This window comes from Porites lutea, chromosome 5, assembly GCF_958299795.1.
Source record: "Porites lutea chromosome 5, jaPorLute2.1, whole genome shotgun sequence".
Classification (NCBI taxonomy): Eukaryota; Metazoa; Cnidaria; class Anthozoa; order Scleractinia; family Poritidae; genus Porites; species Porites lutea.
This window is the reverse complement of record NC_133205.1, coordinates 4,225,752-4,240,751: the sequence shown is the minus strand read 5'-3', so window position 1 is coordinate 4,240,751 and position 15,000 is coordinate 4,225,752. Positions and strand designations below refer to the sequence as shown.

At 39.5% G+C, this 15,000-nt stretch overlaps 1 protein-coding gene and 1 non-coding gene across 3 annotated transcripts in view; both read left to right on the top strand.

Annotated features, from left to right (window-relative positions):
• LOC140936911 (chymotrypsinogen B-like) overlaps positions 1-6,416 on the top strand; it is a 7,189-nt gene extending 773 nt beyond the window's left edge. The window contains exons 2-5 of one of the 2 annotated variants that reach the window (XM_073386418.1): positions 1-156; positions 1,179-1,385; positions 4,074-4,391; positions 6,290-6,416. The exon at positions 1-156 is cut by the window's left edge and continues 42 nt beyond it. In XM_073386418.1, coding sequence (XP_073242519.1) covers positions 1-156; positions 1,179-1,385; positions 4,074-4,391; positions 6,290-6,294 — 686 coding nt within the window. In that variant the 3' untranslated portion in view covers positions 6,295-6,416. Of the gene's footprint in view, positions 157-1,178; positions 1,386-4,073; positions 4,392-5,176; positions 5,242-6,289 lie in introns of those variants that run through there. The other variant, XM_073386417.1, reaches the window with a different exon arrangement.
• On the top strand, positions 5,589-5,661 carry Trnaa-ggc (transfer RNA alanine (anticodon GGC)). The gene has a single exon. It is a non-coding gene; the product is annotated as a tRNA-Ala (tRNA).
• Positions 6,417-15,000: the final 8,584 nt, after the last annotated feature.

Below are 15,000 nucleotides of genomic sequence, written 5' to 3'. Positions count from 1 at the left end.
AGAACGCCAGCCCCCACTCCTGGCCATGGCAGATTTCTCTTCGTGTGAGTGGAAGACATATTTGTGGCGGATCCCTGATCAGAGCTGACTGGATCGTAACTGCGGCACATTGTGTTTATAGCAACCCAAACCCAAGTCGATACACTGTTGTAGTAGGTACGTTACAATATAGAAACTGACTAGTTTGAGTTTATTGAGAGAAATCACCGCATTTACTACAGTGACTAAGAAGGCTATGCAATCTAAAACTCTTGTTTTCCTTAGCAATACACTCCGCCGGGGCATTCAAGGGAAATTTGAGTAGATGTACCGCCGAGGCCTTAAAAGCCTTTACCTTGTCGGGTTAAGACAAAAATCATTCATTTGACTATTTAAGAGAAGAGACCTTATTTCACGACCTTGACCCATATCGTTTCGCATACGGAAATGAAGTAATTATAAAACTAGCATCATAGAATACTCAGATCTTTCTTAGAAGAGATAGTTCATACCACTCAAGTAGACCGTTCATCGCCAACCTTCAGATTATTTTCCAGGCTTTCGATCCAAAAACACACCCTGTCCAAGACGTCAAATAGTGAAATTGTCAGAGATTGTACGTATGACCTATTCAAGACTCAAGACCCGAAAAAAAACCATACCCTGTTCAACGGCACGTGCATACCTCTCTAGGTCTCACAAGGGAGTGCCCCCCTGTATCGTTTGTACCACTTCAATGAAATTCTAGATAAATTATAAAAACCAATCAGTCAATAGAGCCATTGGCTCCTGCGAACTACAACGGTCAGTGTCGCGCGAAAGGTAAGTACTTTTAAAACATCCTCAGGTACCTCCATCAGGGACTTGCAACTCAACTGGCAAGCTTTGAAACATAGTGCAACTTTTACAATTTTGAATTATTCCCTACTTACTTGAACTTTTCTTTAATTTTTCAAGTGCGTACAATGATACCACTATCCTGCAAATAGTAGTCCGATCCTGTCATTATTTCAGAGGCTCAGCCGGGGAATAGTAGTATACCATCACTGTACCATAACACCCGAATTAATTATTAGCCATTTTCCCAAAATTCCCAATGTTTTTCTCAAAGTTAATCTATTCCTAAAGGAAACGTAGTGCTGGGTACTGTTTAAGACTGTTTTAGGAAAGCTAAGCCGCTCACTTTTATAACATCACAGGCGGCCACAGACGAACTGGAACCACTTCTGTACAACAAACACTTAGAGTGAAAACTCTTCATAAACACGAGGAATTCACCTTGCGGAATCTCAAAAATGATGTGGCAGTTCTTCAGTTGGAGCGACCCGTGAAACTGAGTGACAAAGTAAATACTATTTGTCTCCCAAACAAGAAGGCAAACTTGAACGCCAAATGTTACATAACAGGTAGGGTTTGAATTTCACGCGCTTTATGATGCCGTAAAACGTAGCCAATCACCTGCGCAACATTATGCTTTTGTTTCCCCACTAAAATGCTCCACCTTAATTCCCTGGGGATGAGGTTGTCTATCATCACTTCCCTTCCCCAGTGAAGTTTTGCGAGATAGACGTCTGCATTTTGGTTTAAAAAAATGCCATTGTACTGATAGACAAATCGGAGACGTTATAGATCATAGAAATGACTTCAACCCATATTAATAGAACCAGGAGCCGCATGGTCAAAGCATTTTTCCCAATTTTATATCACCGCCTAAAAGTCGAAGAAGTCCTCGTGGTACTATTACGTTAGTAGATAAGTAATAGCACCAAACTTAACGTCAGAGGTATAAGCGATCACTTCTAGTCGTCTTTGATAAGTAGACTGGTACTTCATAGGCTTGACATCCGAGTGAAAGGCTTTCTTTTTCTGAAAAAAAAAAAAGGTATATTTCTTATATTTCGCTACATTTACTCTATTTATTTAATATTTATTCATTTATCTATTTATATTTTTTTATTTTTGGCGAGTAAATCTCCATTTCTCATACAACCTCACGCTTCAGAACGTTTATAGTCTACAGGGTGTTTCAAAAGTTCGTTCCGATTTTTTATTCGCTTAAATTTCACTGATTATTAACAAAACCCTTTTGTAAAACTTAGAATTTTATTCATTATTTATTTAACATTGAATAACTAAAATATTAGTAACCAGAATGTATTTATGTATGTTTTCTGACATTTTCTAAGCGGTGAGGTATAGAATGTACGAGCTCCCAAGGCGTGTCCAAAGTCACATTCTTCCAGGCGAAGCGTTGTCACTGTCTAAGCTCGTCCAGTGTTTTGGGCGCTGGATCTTTGTATTTTGTCTCGTCTATGATAATCCAGATGGTCTCAAGGGGGTTCACATCACATGAGTTTGCCGGCCGGTCCTCCTTTGGTATAAAGTTGGCAAATCCTTCTGACACCATGCTTGCATGAAGTGTGCACGGCCTTTTCCTCTTCAAGGCTTTCCAAGTTTTTTGGTAACTCATCCCCATACCAATGTGCTCGAAACTTTGATCGATAATGTGAAGTTGAAATTTTTTTACCTTTCTGTTTTGTAGAATTTTATTAAGCATATACTTACAGCTTTTTCGATAATATTTCTCGCACAGTTTGTGAAACAACGGCCATGCACTCCTTGGTTTGTCTTCTAAGGTCTTTACTTTTGACCACTTGTTCGGTCGTCGTTCAGACTTCTACAACAATTTGACAATTTTTTTTGACTGAATGGCCAGAAGACCATAAAAATAGATGCCTGAGCTCTAGCACAAACAGTGTAGGCCTTCATTTTCATGAAGGAGTAAAGAAAATGAAAGAAAACGATAAAAATACTAAAATAGAAAACCTACAAAATGGGCAGGAAAAGTATGGCGGGAAAAACCTCGCGTACGTGTACGGTTGGGGCAAAAATTAAAAAAAAATTATAATTTCTTCAAATTTTAGTTTGAAATTGCTTTTAACGGTTATTTAGATAAATTTCTTACCAGAGTCAGTTTACATTTGCCTAAAGAAGCACTCAATGCTTTGCGCAAAATACAATTTACAATCGGAACGAACTTCTGAAACACCCTGTACCCTTTGTAAACATCGTGGTCTGAATAGCATGTTATTATATCGCTCTGGCCCCACTTGTTCAAACGTTGGATAGCGCTATCCACCGAATAAATCACTATCTAACAGGGCCCGGTCCCTGAGAGGCTGACTAGCGCTAATCCAGGATCAAAATTTTGTTCTTTTTTTGTATTTTACCTTCCTATGTATTGCTTGAAGTAATCAATTTAGGTTTCTGGGAAATTGTCCACCTACCCCTCCCCTAAGCCAACATTATCCGTTTTTCTCACTTGGAGCAAAATGTTGGCTTAGGGGAGGGGTAGGTCGTCAGTTTCCCAGAAACCTAAATTCATCAGCTTAAAGTAACATTTCGTGTTATCATTAGTGTTTCTGTAGGCTCAAAGCTGCTCAACAGTGTTTTGTAAATTTGAGTTGCATGCTGTTAGGCAAGAAAACCTTGCTTATAATTGGCTTAATCCTGGGCCTGTCTACATGGTGGTGGGGGACCCCAGGTAGGTGAGGTAGCCAGCTTAGGTGCGTTAACCCGGCTGTCCATATAATCTCTCATTTTAATCTGATCAAGTTTACATGATGGGTGGGGTGACCCGCCGCATGTTACCTCACCTATCTGGGGTCCCCCACCTCCATGTAAACAGGCTCTTAACCATCTTTCGAGGAACCGGGCCCAGATAAGTACAATACATGTATTAGGGAAACCAATTGTACTATTCACTGGATAGAGATTTACCCAGTGGATAGCGCTGTCCATTTTTTGAACAATTCGTCGCCCAGAATGCTGCGACACATCCGGGACGTCCTTACGGTCCAGGGCGCCATATTTCAAAAGCTTCCTTCTGACAAAGACGCCAAAATACAAAGAAAGTGGGAAGAAATGGCGAAACAAGGTGTAGGTTTTACTCCATCACAAAAAGCTAAGTGCTTTGGTGGTTAAGTTTACCCAGACGTTTTCAGAAGAGGTGTCGAGGATTTAGTTAAGACTATTTTCATTTTCCTGGAACTTGTAAGTATCCATATATGCACTTAACGTTTGCTCACTTGTAGGGTGGGGTCGTATTTCTGGCGGAGGACCAGCAGCAAATATCCTGCAGCAAGCCAAGCTACCCCTGGTCTCCCATACTGACTGTAGAAAGAAGTATGGCTCATTAGTGGATCCCCGTGCTCATTTGTGCGCTGGCGAGGGACGCGCAGCTGCCTCAGGTGGATGTAATGGGGACAGTGGTGGACCACTGGCTTGTGAGATGGGAGGAAAGTGGTATCTCCATGGAGCTGTCAGTTTTGGCAGGCGAAACTGTCCTACTACTCACTTCACCGTGTTTGCCAGGATAACCAGCTACAAATCATGGATTCTGAAAAAAATAGGTAATTAAGTACTTTCACGGCTATGAGCTTTCTTTAGTAGTAACGGGGAAATTTCGCGATCGTTCAAAAACTCTCTATTTTTAAAGCTTACTTACAATAGTTAAGATAATGCATCAGTCATCCCCCAACCTCCCCCCCCCCCCCCCCCCTGCCCCCCACCAACCTTCAGGTTAAAGCCGTGGCTTGAAGCAGACAGCTCAACAACGCCCGGGATTCAACTAACGATCAAGACGGGGATAACCCAGGAAATTTCCCATATGTATCAGTGTCAACAGGGCCCAAGCCACATTTGCCACCAAAAGTAGCAAAGGATTGTGTAGAATAGATAGCGTTTGTAATGTTATCGGAGAACTCAGCGAGACAAAGTTGCCGGACACAAGAAATTCCATTGCAGACTTGAATTTGAGTCAGACCTGTATTCGATATGACTGACATGAATTAAGTGTTTTATTTGGTTCTGAAGTACTGATATTCTGCTATAGGGTCCCTCTGTCCCTGGTATTGGAAAACAGGCCATTTTGTTTCTCCATTTTCTATATGGTTAACGTTATAAGAAAGACTTATAGGGTTGATGTAGTAAGAAACATTCAAAGTCGTTCCTTAATTAAGTGAAAGGAAGTCAAAAGGATTTTGTGGACGTGGTTTGTGGACCTTTGTGGGGTGCCTCATCTTACCTCAATTTGTACCAACCCATTATATTCAGTAGTTGTCTATAAGTCTACAGTGATAAATTATGAAAAGTTCTTTGAGTGTACGGAGGATTTTTTTGTTCATGTCATCCACAGGAGAAGGAGGACAGAATCCACCTACCCCTTGAATCCTTCGAATCCCTGACCTCTGCAATGCCGGTACAGAGTTCTATCAAGTAAGCTAACAAGCCAACTGGGAGCAGGTCCGCGTTGAATTGGTTCGTTATATACCCGTGAAAGGAAGATGATGAAGTTATGAATATATGAAAATCATATATGTGAACTGCGGAGTGAAGAATTATATGCATGAAGAGCGGTTCGCAGAGGTCAAGGGTCGAATCCCGTACAAGACTGAATTTTTTCAGGCTTTCTTTTCGCAACTGCAAAAGTTGCGTATATATATGACTGCGATGGTCTTCATTCATATAATTCTTCACTCCGCAGTTCACATATATGATTTTCATATATTCAAAAGTACATCAACATCCTTTCACGGGTTCTCTCAGTTGGCTTGTTAGCTTAATTGGTAGAGCGCTGCACCGGCATCGCAGAGATCAAGGGTTCGAATCCCGTACAAGCCAGAATTTTTTTCAGGCTTCCTTTTCGCAACTGCAAAAGTTGCGTATATAACTGCCATGATCTTCATTCATATACTTCTTCACTCCGCAGTTCACATATATGATTTTAATATATTCACAACCTTAGCTGATAATTTTTTATTTAAGTTTATCTTTGTTTTAGATTCAAACATAACGCTCGGGATACATGTTGGTTTGAAATGAAACTGTGAATTTGCCATTTAAAAGAAAGGATGGGTAACAGCAAACTAAAAGTTGCTAAAGAAAATGGACTTGACTCTCTTCGCACTGACTTTTTGACGGCAACTTATCGTTGTTCTGGGATCTCATTGTGCCTCAACTGACAGTATTCTCAGAGTTCTAGTTTTTTCCCCCTCATGACATGACGAAAATTCGAGCTTATTCACTGGTCTTGGTACATAAATATGAAATAAAACAAAAGAAATGTATCATTCATTACGGAGACTCATGACGATTTCTTTTGCTTTATACCCCCAAGCCTAGTATGAATTTTATTACTGAAGATATTGAAATTGGTCTCTTAAAGCAAATGAACAGCCCTTGCTGATAGCAGGAATACTAACCAGTCAATATTAAATTGATCAACCTTTCTTTTCTTTAACTTTAACAGGTTGAATTCCATGATAAGAGGTCAAGATACACATCTTGTTTGGTACATTGTGTGTACTTACACTGATTTTCCTAGTTTATGCTAGGGACTTAAATTTACTGATGTTTTCAATGATTTAAATCTGCAATTAAAAAAAGAATGATTTTAAAAAAAATCCTGTGGACTTAATTGGTGGCTCCAGGCATTCCTTGTTCCTCATTAACTCCATACATCCTGATCTAGTTGAATGAATTAAGGGAGGGTACCGGCGTAAGCTGGCGCATTTAAGCCCTGAGCTTATACATCTTCGTAAGGCGTTTTAGGAGGGGCTTTTTATCCGAGAAAAAGTGTTGTAGATCAAAAATAAGTTCTGCGTTTTCTTCCTTTAAATTAAAATCCGTCATAGTAAATCGAATTCGTTTCAATACTTTTGAAGGAGGCTTATATCCGGAGGGGGGGACTAGGGGAGGGGGCTCATAATCAGATGTAGTTTACAAATAGATGGGCCTTTTATTTCTGATGGAGGGGGAAGGGCGGCTGTTAAGTGGGGGAGCTTATAAGCGGCAGTTAACGATATGTCTTGATACCCTGTAATAGACTGGCATCTAATCCGGGAGGGGGGGCGGGGATTGGTGAAAGACGTAATTAAGGTAGAGCTGTACACTTATTATTATGCATTGGGTTACGTGTGGCATGTTAGCCATTTAAATAACTTCTGTTTATACATGCTCAGGGCATGCGCAGCTCTTCACAATTTGAATTCAGTACACTGCACCAACCAGAAAAGCTAAACCTAACAGTGAAAATGTTACGCGTCTTTTGCGTGAAACTTTTGTGTCACTTTCACTTGTAACTGTGGCTTATCATCCAGTCCAGTAAAACACAGATTAGAAAGATGTTTCGCAGCCATTTTTGCTATACATTCATACGATAGCTGCTAAAAACATATTTATTAATATGAATCCTTTCAATCGAATGGGCTTGACTCGCTTTTCGGAAAAGCGAAGCGCGTTAGCAACTATGAAATTCTTACTAGTATAATCCTTTTGCTTCACTTAGATTGACATCTCACAATTAGTAAATGTCTCTTCCCAACTTCGGATCAATAGACCCTTACGCGGTTTTTTTCAACTTTTGAACAAACTTGCCCCCCACCATACAAACGTCTGTAAATTTTCGCAACCTTACGGCGCTATATCTTTGCTCGCTAAAGACGTATCACTTTCAAATTCGGCAATTTTTACTAATTTTAAGGCGCTTTTTCCAGTGGTGTCGACTGATTTTCCCTGACTTTTCCATGTCAAAAGTTGGAAAATACCTTGTAGGGGTCTGTAAAAATCCAAGTAGCGTAAGTCGAACTAGCTAGGCCGGCCTTTTTGAAGCAAAAAATATTAATCACCGGTGAAAATGTTTGGCTTTGAAAAACACGGAATTTTTACTGTTAAGTGAAAATTGTTATTAAGACTGAGATGTAACAACACTCATTATAAACACAAAACCACTCAACAAGCCCTGCGCAGTAATACCGACAAGCCCAAGGATAATATTTGATTCACTGGGCTGTTTTTTCCTCCATCTAATGTTGACAGGCTTATTTCAGCGACTCATAATAATAATAATAATAATGATAATAATAATAATAATCATGATAATAGCAGAAAAAAGAAACTATTAACTGCATTAACCTTATCAGAACTAAAGAGCTTTAATTATGTACAATTTTTTCACAGAAAAAAACAAATCCTAACCCGGTATGAAAGGCTTACCACGATCACAAGCTAACTGGCGTTAGAAAGCTCATAAAAATCTTGGAAACTGTGTAAATATTACGTGGATACGTGTTATTTGCAAAGAAGTGGTTCGTGCGTTTGAACCTCATTATTTCATCTTATCGTGTTCATGGTGTGCGCATTCTGCTATGGCCGGCTTCAGGCCCTTTTTTCATAATTGATCAGTTGACACGTCTAAGTGAAGATTTCTCTTAGCATAACTTAGTCACTCGATAAACATCATTTTCCTTTTGTTGAATTAAAACGTTTACTTACAATGTCAGGCCTGTAGAAGGCCTAAATTTAATAAACGACCCTAAATGTAATAAAGTCCTAAAAGTAATAACATTTTGTCCTAAATGTAATAACATTGTGTCCTAAATGTAATAGACTCTTAAAATGCAAATAACAGTAATTACTCAAATAAGCGCCGCATTAGGGGGTGGCGGGGGGGAATTTAATAAATACGGTACTACTACTAAGAGGTATTACTATGATTTTAAGCGCCGCGCTCAAATAAGCACCGCATTTTTGGAGAAAACATTTAATGAGCTTCGGTACATTTCCTTATGCACTGTGTAATTTGACGTTTACAAATAAATTGCTTGTAAAGGGACAAAATAAAAAAAATACCTGTAAGCCTTAAAAAGTTTTTCTTACTGCATTTTTGTTAAGAAATTTACTGCAAAAACCTTGGACGAAGATCCTGTTGCTTGTCAACGTTGGATCTCTAGAAAAGAGATCTAATCAACAAAAAAACGTTTATAAATAACTAAGATAGTACGCGCGCGTAACGCGCGCTGTGATTGGCCGAGAGATGTGTTTGCATGAGAGTACGTAAACATGTGTGGAGTCAAGATGTTTTGCTCTTCGTACGCTAGTCACACAAGCACGAATTTTAGAATATTTTTGAGTTGAAAACTCGACAAATTTACTTAACTTACCCATTCAATCGGCGGATGAAACTTGGAAAATCTTTTTGGAAAGCATCTTTATTGCAAAACAAGAACAGATGAGAAGTACATTAAGCTTCGTGTACAAGACTTCGCGACTGGTAAGAATTTCTCTCTTAACCAGTAACCTAAACAAAGAGTTTTTCTTTTTTCTCCGGAAAGTTATTTTATAAAAGCAATAGGAAACTTTTTTCCTGTGTTTGCATAGCCTGATAGACCCTGATATCAACAAACGCACGAGCTGGGAGAATTTTTGACAGCTATGCAAACCCGAGACGAAGTCGAGGGTTTGCATAACTGTCTCGAATTCTCCCAACCCCTCGAGTGTTTATATTAGGCTATGCAAACACAGCAAAAAAAAGTTTTATATCGTTTAAATATCCTTTTTTTAGAAAAATACTGTTACTTTGTCGTTTACAAGCAATTTATTTGTAATCGTTAAGTTTCACAGTGCATAAGAAAATGTACCGGATTTACGCGAATTAGCGCCGCGGCACTTATTTGAGAGCGGTGCTTAATACCATAGTAATACCGCTTAGTACCGTATTTACACGAATAAGCGCCGCACCGCTTATCAATCCCCCTAAATGCGGCCCTTATTCGAGTAATTATTGTAATTGGCAACTTCAGAGTTTATTAAATTAAGGGCAAATTGTTATTACATTTAGGACAAAATGTTATTACATTTAGGACTTTATTACATTTAGGCCTTCTACAAGGCCTTCAACATCGGAAAATTTATGTTAGTCCTCCGAGGACTCAAAACGTGGTCCGAGAGGTGTTTGCAAATGAGATTTAAGCTACTAAGTATACTTACTGAGAGCTCTCCATGGGTGCATAGACTTAAAGGTTGGCCGAGAGGACCGTGGCTCCCCTTTTTCTTTTTCAGTAAAATAAATAATGTCTATATAGCTGGCAAGTGTTCCGGTCACCCTTTTTTGAATTTTCAACTCTGGATCAGCCCCTGCAGTATCTGCTTAGGTTCCCATGCAGAAGAAACAGTTGTCTGACTGTGAGTCACTTATGAGTTTCTGACGGTTTCTGTTTGTTGTATATACATCTTCAGTGTGTAGCTGTTACGAGCAGGAAAATTGCCTTTCTCTTAACAAAGCAAGTAGATTTAAAACGTTCAGTCATTTACAGTTAATCTTTTTTGTCATCGTTGTTAAGATTTTTGACTCAATTTAGACAGAAGAAATTTTCAGGTTTGCTTGCTTATGATTGAACAGCTGTGGCTTTGCAGACAGGAAACATCTTTGCATGGAATCAGCTTTATCAAACTTTCGCAGCCGAATTATCGGCAGGATTTTTAGAAAAGTCATAAAAGATATATGATCATACATAAGAACAGCCAACGACCAAGAGAACGGTTGACTTGTACCATGATCATGATTATCTCCTTATTGTTCGTCGCGAGCGTATTTGGACCCTAGGACACTAAGGGTAAGTAGCGCACTACAAAGTAAGATTGCGCTTTAAATATTTTATGTTTAAATGAAAGTTTCATATATTGTCGTTTCTTTTTCTTTTTCTCTTTTTTTTTTGCTCAACAAATTCTATCTTTTTGCTAAAAGTGCACGTGCATATGAAACTTGGAAACAATGAGAGTGGATAATGAGGACGCTCACTTGCAAACACAAAATCTGGGGGAAAAATTGGTTATATTTGAGACCCTATTTAAAAGCCTTCTCTGTTTTCAATGTTCTTAAAACTTGCAGGGTATATTTATAGACGATTGATCTCGGGATTGTCAAATTTATAAAAAAAAATTATCGAGCGGTTTTTGAAAAATGCGAAATTTGTAGGCATGGACCAAATTACGTGCAAAAACTGTAACAAAAGCAGCTTAATGCAAGTTACTAAAATTCTTCTTACTCGCGATCACCCGGAGCAATTCTCCTCTTTTTTTGTACGCAGTTTTCCATGGAAACAAACCACTATAAGCCGCGTTTCCCAAGCTTATCATTTTCTTAAAAATTTAGCTAATTGTGTGGATAGCATGCTATTTTACTGTTTTTATGATGCTTAAAAATTCGTGTCAAAATATCTCAAACTCTCCCCTAGAATTTGTTCAAAATTTGCCGTAATTAAGGCAATTATGGCAGGTACAAACTCCCTTCAGCGATTTCTTAAAAGAAGCTCTTGGTACAGAGAAACACAAAGATAAATAAAAAACGTAGTGGCCTTGTTACGTTGCTATGGCGACTCCGATTGCAATAAAACCTAGATCATAAGAAATTTTCATCTTTATATAATACAGTTGTGGTAATCTTTTTCCCATATCTTCACTCATGGCGACGTAGTTAGTGCTCAAACTTGGGAGATATCTCCCCCCCCCCAAAAAAAAAAAATCCAGTCGAGCCACCGTAAACGGCCAGATGAAAACGACGGGACAAGCGTAATAAAAGCAAGAAAAAATAGTCACGCTGTCATCTTTGCCATTGGTCATTTGCATTAGACTAAATGAGTTGCGATCCCTTTGGCCTGAACCACGGATCGAGATCAGAGAGCTGTAGCTATTTCCAGGTGAACGCGCAAGTGCAACAGCTTCCATGTGGGTGGGTAGAGATACCCGTTTCTAGATATTTAGAAGTGATTTTGAGGGGGGTCTTCGTTTTTGGGTCTTAGGTCTTAGGTCTTCGTTTCCTACCCACCCGCTTTCAGGTTAGCAACCGTTATTGTTTCAAATTTCTTGAGGCTGCGCAGAAAGGTGAAAGTCCGCTATTTGAACGCTTTATTCGTGGACTTGCCGATTCAGAACCAGTCAGAGGTTTGGATCCGTAGCGCTGGCCATTCAGATCACCGCCCTGGGGATGAGAATCGCCTAAAAAGTTACTGAAGTGTAAGTTCCCTTTTGGTCTGCGACATATGGCGATAGGTATTAAGCCTATTTGTGCTGCCACTTGTCACGCATTAGTGAATTTGTTGATTTACCTGTAACCAGGATGCCAGTGCTTCCGGTTTATTTTTGGCAAAGACGAGAGTTGCTTTTTTATGTTCGTAATACCGTCGCCGCGCCCCATTTTTTTTCTTTATACCTTAATAAACGTTCCATTTAATCGCTGAGGAAGATTGGAGGGAGTAGAATTCAAAATAATGGTTACACGAGCAAAAACACTCGCCCACCCGGACTGGAGAAAAGACCTGCAGACTGGCAGTGCAGAGCAAGTAACCGGCGGGCGTTTACGGCGAGGTTGGATGCCATACTCCTTAGGGTTTTCCCTAAATTTTATTTCAAGACACCTTTCAGGGCCTGTTACATGGAGGTGGGGGGCCCAGGTAGATGAGGTAACCCTCTCAGCTGGGGTAATCCGCGTGTCCAAGTCCGAGTCGACCGTTTCGTAATTTTCTGGCTGTTTAACCACGAATTTTTCCCGATATATCTGTATAAACTGTGAGTTTTCACCCGATGTCACAGCATGCATTGCTAGCTGGATTTCTCGGGCATGACAACATTACTCTTAATAGACTACCTGTCCAACCTCTTGACGTTAATGGAGGTGGAAGTGAGATATGGAGTAGAATTCTATATAACACTAACCTTTTTTCGTTTTCGTGCCGAAGTCCGGCTGTCAGAGTGACTATGACAATGACAATGACAAATAAATTACATACTGTAGGTATTACTCAACGCGGCCCATCGAGTAGACTGGTGCTCTAAACAAGAAAGTGATAGATAACTCCCCCCTGCATTATAATAAACAACTTTGGGTTTATGCTTAGGGCATGGGCCCGTGAATAAACTGCAAATTTCTGAAATTTAAACAAATGCCGGGTAAATAAGGCAACGTTTCTCTTGAAACAGACTACGGAGGGCGTTTAGTTGAAAAATACGGCCTGTGTGTTCACGTCTGCTACTTCCCTGGCTTCACGTGGAAAAACACATCATAGGTAGCCCAAGCTAACGAGTGCAAATTCTTTTTGCATAACATTATGTTACAAGGGTTTGTTTGTGGATTGTTCCTAGAGGGCAGCAGATTTTCTTACCTTGTTTTCAAGTATTATTTATAACGTTTTCCTATTATGTGAGGTCGTTTCAGAGCAGTTTCGGTGACAAACTCACTGTTAATGTTAATTAACAGTTAATGAATGAGGCGGAGTATCTTATGAAGGAATTATGGAGATCAAAGAGGGTGTTATCCGTCGAGGCCGTAGGCCGAGGCGGATAACATCCTCCGAGATCTCCATAATTCTTCATATGATACGAAAGCCGAATTCAATAACTGTTTTATTATTCATTCAAAATAATTCCTAGTTTAAAAAACATAGCTAAAACATGCTTACCTCTATTGATCCATCGATGTTCAGTTCATCTTCGATAGTGTACGTTTAGGTTTGTCCAGCTCCGCAAATATTCTCCAAATAGCAGATGTAGCCCTTTAAGTTGTCTTCATGCTGTTCTTGCCATGTTTTTAGCCATTTTTTCGCCTAGTTCTTACTCTTGAATCGAGTGAAATGTCCGCCATTTTTTCAAGTTTACAACTAAAACAACTCAACCTCGTCCCCAGGTCTTCTCGGTTAACGGTGCCTTAACCTGCGAAAACGCTGCACTTTTGACGTCATTTCCTCGTTAAAGTCAAATTTCTTCCAAATTTGGTCATCAGTAACTGGTTATGGTGAATTAAACGTGTGCTTTTAGCCAATCAGAATCGGGGAAATATTTTGAATGAATAATAATGTTTGTTTATAATCCAAAAACGACAAGATCAGCTGAAATATTTTTCTGAAGGGGATAAATGGACAAATAAAATCGTCATATTTTCTGAAGTGTACAGAACAAAAAAGAATACTATTTCTGAGGTTATCTAAGAATAAATGCTAATTTCTGAAGGGGGTAACCCCAAAAATAATTTTCTGAAGGGCTCAAGCAATAAAAAACCTCATCAATAGGGGGGGGAGAGGGGGGGGGAGGGGGTGGATATAAAATGGAACGGCCCTCTAACTTTATTATATTATGAATCGATAAGCTCAAATAAACAAACCTACAGGCTGTATTCAAATGTTACAGGTTAGTTCAACTCTCAAGTCAATATAAATTAACTGACAACTTTATCAGAAACTTATGCTCTTCTCTTGTTTGCTTATTTACATGGGTCTGCCATAACCTTGAAGCGCCAGAACATACAATTTCCAGAGTATTCCATAGACGATTTGCAACAAAGAGTACAGTTATTTCTGCATTAAACCAAAAGAAATCAATCAATGGCATATCTGTGCATGCATCTTAAATTTTACGATTTATCTTTAAGGTTTTACAGTCAGGGGAGGATCCAGGATTTTTTTTAGGAGGGGGTGCACTCGTCTCTTGCTCTACTTCAACACCAATAAACCACATAGTCTTTTTTTTGCAGAATACCAGTTGTATTAGAAAACCGCAGGTCATTTCAGGGGGGGAGGGGTGCGCACCCCCTGCACCCTCCCCCTAGATCCGTTCCTGACAGTGTAAGCTTGCGCAAAGTTATTATATTAGAAAACCAAACGAACCACAATATCAAGAACATACCTTTCTGCAAGAATCCAGCTGAGTTTCTGACTTAGAAACATGCGTTATGTGAACACAAACTTCGCAATGGATCACATTGTGTCGAAATAACATGGATAATAGAAAGTCAGTCTTTCTATTATCCGAAAGTAACGAAAATACTCTGTTAGGGGGGTGAATGGTACCTTGAAAAACGTGGGTCTCGGAAAATTTTGTCAGGATCTCGAAATCTCGTAAGCGTTTATGATAAGTCTCGAAGTCTCGTTTTTTAATGGTTTGTTTTTACTTTTTTGAGACTTGAAACTTTTTACCAAAGAGTCTCGGGCTCGAATTTCTAACTGGGATGTCGGCGTCTCTGCGAGTCTCGGATTTTACCATTCACCACCCTTTCTGTTTGCAACGCTGTGTTGCTTTTGAAGTCCGCGTGCTATTAGACTGTTCACAGTCCCCTATTTTTTCGTGAGATCGTTTAGATATACCGCGTCTTACCGTCACGGGTATCTTGATTTTCAAATGCACCGAGGGGAC